The sequence below is a fragment of the Monopterus albus genome, unplaced genomic scaffold, assembly GCF_001952655.1.
Source record: "Monopterus albus unplaced genomic scaffold, M_albus_1.0 scaffold264.1, whole genome shotgun sequence".
NCBI lineage: Eukaryota > Metazoa > Chordata > Actinopteri > Synbranchiformes > Synbranchidae > Monopterus > Monopterus albus.
Genome location: NW_018128144.1, coordinates 744,569 through 753,236, shown reverse-complemented (window position 1 = coordinate 753,236; position 8,668 = coordinate 744,569). Strand labels below are relative to the sequence as shown.

The 8,668-nt window shown below is 38.8% G+C and overlaps 1 protein-coding gene across 2 annotated transcripts in view; it reads right to left on the bottom strand.

The window, feature by feature from the left end:
* Positions 1–6,973: 6,973 nt before the first annotated feature.
* sim1a (SIM bHLH transcription factor 1a) overlaps positions 6,974–8,668 on the bottom strand; it is a 27,600-nt gene continuing 25,905 nt past the window's right edge. For both annotated transcript variants that reach the window (XM_020621656.1, XM_020621655.1), the window contains exon 11: positions 6,974–8,211. In XM_020621656.1, the coding sequence (XP_020477312.1) occupies positions 7,493–8,211 (719 nt within the window). In that variant the 3' untranslated portion in view covers positions 6,974–7,492. The remainder of the gene's footprint in view (positions 8,212–8,668) is intronic.

Genomic DNA, 8,668 nt, shown 5'->3' with positions numbered 1-8,668 from the left:
TCAGCAGTAGAATAGAAGCCATTCAGCTTCTTTCTGTACTGCCTCTTGGCCGCTGTGATGGCTTTCCTCAGTCTCTGCTTCGCAGCTTTGTACTCCGTCTCATTGCCTGATCTGAATGCATGAGAGCGAGCACGCAGCATGTGGCGTACCTGACTGTTTATCCAGGGCTTCTGGTTGGGGAATTTCCTGACTTGTATGGTGGGCACAATGTTGTCAATACAGGTACTAATGTATTCGGTCACATACTCAGCATAATCCTGTACGCTGACAGAAAAGTCCTCTGAGGTGGCTGCAGCTTTAAACACATCCCAGTCTGGACTGTTCATACCCCTACCCTCTGGCCAGAGGTATGGGAGTGTGAAATGCAGGACTTCTAGACTGAAAAACTCTTTCTTTCCAACTGCCATCAGACTCCTAAACAGCTGACAGGAGTATACAATCAGGACTTACTTCATGTAATTCCACTTGAATGTTTACCTTCTCAGTTTGCACATGCATAATTGCACATTCATTGCTGACTATTGCACATACAGCTTCCGATGTAGCATATGTTCTCTCTTTATTATATCCTTATTAAATTTCTTTTCACTTGCTGTTTTTAAAGTGCCTTTAGATTGTGTTACTATTTATCTACTTTATATTTCACTTTGTATTGTTTGGCATTCATTGTGGACGGCAAAGTAAAAATTTCTTTGTGCAGGGAAACACGTTTCCTTACTGTGCATATGACAAGATTCCACTGCCCTCTCTGCAAAGCATTCACCACCGTAGGATGCGTAGGAAAGCTGCCTCCATCCTCAAGGATCCCATCCACCCCCAGCATGGACTGTTCATACCCCTACTCTCCGGTCGGAGGCTCAGAAGCGTGAGATGCACGACCTCTAGACTGAAAAACTCTTTCTTTCCAACTGCCATCAGACTCCTAACCAGCTGACTCGGGATCTATCTAATGTAATTCCATCTGTAATGTTTATGTAACACTTTGGGATCCATACACCGAGGATGTGTGATAGTTTTTTTATTGCTAACAGGGGTTAGTACTGTGCCCTCCTTGTCTTTGATGTCCAGCTCACTGCTCGTAAACAGTCTTGTGTCCCACACTTACATACTCATTTTGCACATGCACAATTGCACACTCACTGCTGAATATTTGCACTTCCAGGCTCCCATGTAGCATATATTCTCTTTGTATTATTTTGACACTTTGACCTTTGACAACTACAAGTGCAGATTTTATCTTTACTTTGCACTTTACTGTAAACACTCAGTGCAGTTTATTTTGGTTTAGATTTTTGTTATATCGGCATCCTTTCCTTAAATAAATCAAACAAGTAGGAAGGTTGGATTTACACCAAAGCATATTAAAAAGGAAAATAACATTCATAGATGGGGCCAAACTTCAACCCATTTTCTACAGTTTATTTTAGGGATAGCATCTATACAGGAAATGCATGTTCAAAATACAGATATTACAAAGGTGTTTGAAAATTGGATTGGGAAAGTTGATCACTTGAAATTTGACTCTAAGGCCAGAGGCACAGCCATACTTAAGAAAATGTTCTCTTTGAAGCAAATAAAACAGTTTCTGATTTCAGTGACAGATATATTACTGCCTCGTGAAACAGGTATTGTGGCAAGTATTTATGCTCCCAACTGGGATGGTAATTATGTATTTTCTTATTGAAAAACCATCAACCACACCTCATCAGTTCTAAAATTATTCACAGTACCAATGCCATACAGTTAGGTTTATACTACCTGAGTCTTTGTGCCCTTTATGGAAAAATAACAAAAATGTGTAAAATTTACATCTACATGCACACATTGTTAGCACATTGTTTACATGTATTTTGCATGTTGTAAGCAACCCACATATAAACAACATATGAACAACATGTTATTTAATTACTATTTTATAAGATGCATATTGACAAAATTAATTTTCTTTCACTGCTTTAATTCTAATGTTTCATAAATGATGAGTAAATTGAAGAGAAGAAAATAATTGGAGTATTAAGTTAAGGGTCTTGTCGCCCCCCCCCCCCCCCCCCCCATTTATGCCATTAGGAGATGGCCATTATAAATGTGTCTTGTGTTTGACCAATCAGCATGCATTATTATCAGTTGTATAATGCCTCCATGTACCAGAGAGGCCTTTTTATTACTTTGCTGAGATAAAGTGTGCAGGCAGTGCTGGGGAAGCTACTTTGAAAACATATCTTTGGAAGGTACCAATTACTGCACACTGGAACAAATTGAACTACGTGAAGCTACCATAAGAGAAATCTGGTTTAGTTAACTAAAGCTAATTAGAAAAAAATAGTTCAAAGAACTTTGTAAAAAAAAAAAAATCAAATTGACAATCTACAAAATTAAAATATAATTCTAAAACTCAACTGAATTTATTACCTGAGACCTCAAATTGTCCTAAATAAAACAATTCCATCTGGGCTTTTCACAATTACAGAATTGTAAGGAATGTTATACAGTAATTTTGTATTATCTGACTACAGCTAAAACAATAAAAAAAAATATATTTAACTTGCACTAAACTGGTCTTCAACATGCACCTTTCGGAGAGTTTGAACAGCTTGAATGCTGGTTTAATTAAAAAAGCCTATTTTTTTACTTGTCAGAGCAGAACGTCTTGTTTGTACACATGAGCCATCTCTCAACATTCTTCTGAAAAAGGTGGCTCCATTTGGCACTGAAAATGCCCTTGCCAACACTGAAAAGCCATTCATATGCAGCATGGGGCATAAAAAGTCAGGCTACAGGGGAGAGTTCACTGTCTCGGGGGCAGGTCTCCATCTTTCCACCCACCCCTGACCCTTCTGGTCCCCTCTATTCTTCCACTTTGGTGTTGAATGAGCACATAGGTTTGGAGGAGGCTGATGTGGAAACTGTGCTCCTTTAAAGAGAGAGAGCTACCTTGTGAGCAGCACATGAAAACCAATATTTGCCGTGACTTGAGTTTTCTTCACATGTGAGAAAGCAGCAGAAATATGTGTAATTTTTTATGTGAAATAGTATTGTGTAATAAACAAGTTAGATGTCTTTAAGGTAGTTCACAACTGATACAGTTCTTTACAAAAAGTGTATATAAAATTCAGGTTTCACCTATAAAATGTTCAAAATCTATGGTAACATAAGAATTCTGTTTCACAAGAAAAAACACAAATGCCTACAGTATATGTACATGTATCACTTATGAAAAGATTTCATCTATGATATCAAATATGAAATGGATCTTTTTACATGTGATGTCTGATGTTTCTCATGTGAAATATCTGAAATCCCATGTGCTACGTCTATACACATAGTATAGCACATAGTATTTGTAATGTGTTTCACATATGGTAAATTTATGGTAAATTCATTTCTGCTTTATGAAAGAACATGAAGCACATAAAATATTTTTGACTTGAGAGTAAAAAAAATCTAATCAAATCACATGAGCTGAAAGGATGGGTGTGTTAATGAAATGTTAAATATCCAGAAACCATGTGTATATGTGACTATGTGACTTCATGACATTTCAAATGGTTTTTCATGTGATATACCTAAAGTGTGTCTATGTACCAAAAAGTGAACAGATTTTTTTTTCACCTACAGTTTCTTACATAGGGTGAATTCACCAAAATTGTGCTTTGTTAGTGCTGGAACAGCCACATGTAATTGTTTTATTGTAGACATTGGACACAAAAAATGTCTCTGCAAAATGACTTTATTCATTTTTTTTTTTTTTTGCTTCAGTTAAAATCACACTCATTATCCAAGCAGTTAGACTGGACTGAAGCTATATTCCAGAATCATAAAGAAACATTTACTCAATAAATACAGTTTTTGCCCATGTGCTTAAATGTGGTGAGCTTTCCTTTTCTGAGCATATTTACAATACACCATAAATAACTTCAAGAGATGGAGCACATTTCAGGCTTTGACAAAACAGAAAAAAAAATCAATCTTGTATAAATATAGGTTCATCTAAGGACTGAAGAGGACATAAAGAAGAAAATCCAAGAGAAAACTTGAATCCTGTTGTACAAACATACCCTCATAACAATAATTAACAGCTGTTTCAAGGATCTGTCAGAATGAATGCAATTAAGCTGCCTTACCTAACATTCCAACAGGTCAAATTGCATATGGCACTCAGAAATGATTACCGCAGACATCGAGATGGAAAACATGTTTTCCATATCTTCTATCAATTCCTCAAATGATAATTCAGGTTCTGGTACACAGAATGATGCAGAAAATGTATCAGGTTATTTTATTGTTTTGTCAACCAGATATTTTCCTTTCACCATGAACAGTCAACATGTTCTGAAGCAGCAGACATCACTCGATAAAATATGTCCAAAAATCCATTCAGTATCCATTGTTCTCACTGTACAATTATATTTAAGATGCACCTGTGAGTCATGAATGTCTGCCCTTATCTTTCTTGTATTTACTCTCATGGGATACATCAAAACTGAGAGAAAAGAAACATCTAGACAAAGGCTTTGCATATTGGCCTGTGAAGTTTAAAACAACACACTCTTTGCTTCAGGGCCAACCTGTGCTCTACAATTTTTGCATTACTGCACTACAGAACACCCAACCCTGTCATTTCTCCTCATCCAAATGCATTGAAAAACAAGGAGACCTCGTCACAAAAACTTCACCTCTTATAGTGCAATAGGTTACACGGCTCAGTAAAACTAAAACTAATGCAACACACGAGTATACTCCTGGAAGAGAGGCAGAAACTGGAATGGGTGTTGACACATAACTCCAACCATTTTATACCCAGTCCTGTTTTCCTTTCAATTTCCATCATGCTGATCAATTTTGATCAAAATATTTTTCACTCAGGTCTGACATATTCTGTCTTACTTTCCCTATTTTAAAAAGACAACCTATTAACACTCAATCTGTAGTGAGACTGAAGAAGGTATACTACTATCCTGTAGCTTTGCTCTACCTTATATTTTCTTAGTAACCGACAGTTGTGCCAGTAATCATGAATGTGTGTTGGTCAAATGAACAGCTGTCTCATTACAGATATCACATCAATATGCTTCCATAAACATTTTGTAAACGACATCATCTGTCATTTCAGCAAATCCCAAAACACCACGTTCAACAAAAAGGATTACAGTGGGAGCAAAGGAGGAAGTCAGGTGATGTTACGGAAGTTTGTGTACGGAGCAGGTCAGGGAGGATTGGATGGGTCAATAAAACATTGCTTGTGCATGTTGGTGCCAACCACCCTGACATACCATAGTTTTGCTTCATCAGAAAGAACAAAACATAATCAATTATAATAGCAGTCATAAGGCCACACAGTAAAGGTCCTCATGGCTTCTCTCAGTTACTAATAACTGAGAGTAAATTGGGTTGGAATCTAGATTATATATAATCTAATCAGGTAGGGTGGTGTACTGTAATACTACAGTGGATATTAGGTTTGTGTATAAATATGCCTCAATACCTCCACCTACAATAACCCTAATCCTGTTCTTTAACTGGTAGGGCATGATGCTGCTGCTGCTGCCAACACTGCTTTTCTCTTTGTTTGGGTCAATCACACTTGGGAATGAATTTAATTTTCTTTGGGTCACTTTAGATCAGGTCCAACTTTCTTAGGTCCTTTTGCGATTGGAGCTCACTTTTTTGCAAATGATTCTATGACTGTGTCTATTTCAGATGGATTCCAAAATTTTGTTGCAAAGTAACAGAAGGGAATATTTACTAAGGCATGTGGCTTACTTCCTGGTGCTAAACTGTGTGTTCATATTTACTAAGGAGCAGCAGTGGAGTTTTGGGGGGGAGAAACGAAAGAAAGGGAGCACTGCAGGAAGTTGTGCATTTGGTCTCATGCAATATGAATTTTAAGTTGTTCCCATTCAGGGGGGGAAAAAAAAAGGGGGGAGGAAAAGAAAAATTATAAAAAAAAAAAAAAAAAAGGTTTGTAAATTGTATCACTCACCAGAGGAGAATGTGATGGATTTTTACAGGCTTTCAGACCAAACCATGCTTCAGTTACTGAATGAATAATAGACAATTTGACTGGCAGGAGAACACATGACTGCTGCTCCAAAATGTGTTTGTTGATTTCTTCAACAATATTAAAGTTCAGTCACTGTAAATGTAGACTTTTTTCTGCACTTCCTCTCAGTCCGCACACAACGACAACAGCCTTCAGACAGCAGATCCGAAGCGGAGGTGTATTCAAATTAACACAACTGTAGCTGTTCTCATTTACATTATCAGTGGTGGTAAATATGCTGCTAAATATCCACTAGGTAGGGATAGGGATAGGGATAGAGAAAGGGATAGGGTCAGTCTTGCTATATATTGACATCAGAGGTGACTCTAGTCACATGACTTGACTCGAGTCACACTTTAAGTTGCAAATTTGAGGATTTGAGACTTGCTTGACTAACACTGGTAAAAAAAAAAAAATTTGACTTGACTTTGGCTTGGAATTCCTGACTTATAACTTGACTTACACTTGAGATAGATGCCTGGAAAATAACTTGCATTTTTCTGGATATTGAGAAGTTACAGTTTGGTTTTGATACACAATTGGGTGATTTATAGTGCAAACCTGGCAACCTACCAGAGTGTGGCAGATTAGCAGAAGGCAACACAGGTCACAGGATGCAGATATCATGGAGGAGCATAGCCCAAAAATAATAAACTTTGTATTTCAAGGATTATATCATTGATGACAGTAGTAAGAAGAGAACAGCTGTAGCGCAAACATCAGTAACATGAGCACCACAACATCCAACTTCATCTGTCACTACAAAACTCACAAAGAAAGGTGAATGAGTCTGTCTTTTCAGCAAACATTAGCTACCCTATTGATTCATCAAATGTTAGCTAGAAGCAAAGATTATATTTAAGCTGTTAGACTTGTCTTTGAATCAATTATATGTTTTATTGAGAAGAGTTTCTGATAGCCATGAAAGATATTCCTTTTTTATTTAATGGCTAAGGGTTAGTTTAAAATCTATGAATCCACAATTAATAATCAGAGGATGTTTGCTTCACTTAAATACTTGATATTCCCATTGCATTATCAGATCATCAGAATTTTGTATGACTTGAATTCTGATTTGCTTGACTTGTAGTAGGGGCTTGACTTGACTTGCTTGATTTTCAACACAGTAATATGGAACTTACTTGTGACTTGCTTGTGACTTCACATGTGACTTACCCCCACCTCTGACTAGCACACCTAGCACCCATTCAGAAAAACACACACTGATTAACGTGCTCTTTTGCAGACTTGGAAAAAGTAAAAATTGAAGTTTGAGCAACATTTAGGAATTTCTATCCATAATTAAGCAACAAATAAGATTAGCATCAGAATCGAATTGGTATGATGGAAAAACAAGCTAACAGATCCCAAAATGAAAAAGCTTAATGCTGTAATGCAGCTAACCAGTTCAGGCTGTGTGACTACAGTCCCACTCTGTGTGGTAGATGAGTGTTAGCTGCCGTTGGTGATAATGACAGAAGTGCCTTTGTGTCCAGGGGTCTGCTCTGCCTGTATGCGGAGGTGTGGGGTCATCTCATAGTGGGTGTGGCCAGTGCTGGTGGAGGGGCAATAGCCCCGGATGCTTTCTGGGTCATAGAGATGCTCCAGAGCATAGCCTCTCAAAGAGTAAGCTGTATGCTTGTCCAAGTAAGACCGTGGGTGGTTGTGGGAGGGGTAGAGAGCTGGCACCGGAGTAGGGGAAGCCAAACACTGGCCTGGTCGAGCAAGAGAGTGGTGTAATGGCAAAGAAATGGGGGACAGGTCTGTTGGAAGGTAGTCTTTGGGCTTCTGGAGGCGCTCAGACCCTGGACTGCTAAGCCTGGATAGAGGGGCGGGGCTATTTGCGGGGCTGATCACCTGACTCAAACCTCGACACATCACAGTCTGCAGTGGCAGGGGCCCTTGAGTATACTCAGAAGTAAAGCATGGACCAGGGCCCTTGGGTAGTCCATTTACTGGTCCTAGTGGAGCATCTGGAGGGCCTTTGCGCAGCTGAAGTCGACTTTCTTCTTCCTTGATCATCTGCTGTGTAGCTCGGATCAGTGTCTTGATCTTGCTGGGTTCCTGTGGGCTGCAGCTGTAGTGGTCAGCCTGGTACCGATCCCCTGAGTCACTGGCTGAGCCTCCATCTGGTGAGCTGGCCATGCTGTCCTCATCACAGTGGCCCAGGCCTGCAAGACACAAAGATAGCAATCGGTGCAGTGGAAACATGAACAAGAATTACTATCATTCTCAGCAGCCATGGTCACTCTTGGCTTCCATAGGCTATTCTTAACCCTACAGGGTTTTGTGGTATCAGCAAATGAAAGCAAACTTGATGCTCCTAGATATATCTGACTTTAGATTTGTCTGCAATTACCCATAGGCATTGAAGCATTGGAGACAAATAACAAGAGACTCGACGACATGACCAGAGAAATACAGGACATAAAAACGAGTTTGCAGTTTACCCAGCGAGATGTGGATGTGATTAAAGCAGCCATGAGTGAACAGAAAATACAAACCAAGAAAACGAGGGATGATGTCTACAAAACGTGTGAGAGTTTAATAACTATAACAGACAAAATGGGGCATCTGGAAGCACAGTCCAAGCGAAAAAACTTGATCTTTGAGGGAATCAAGGAGACA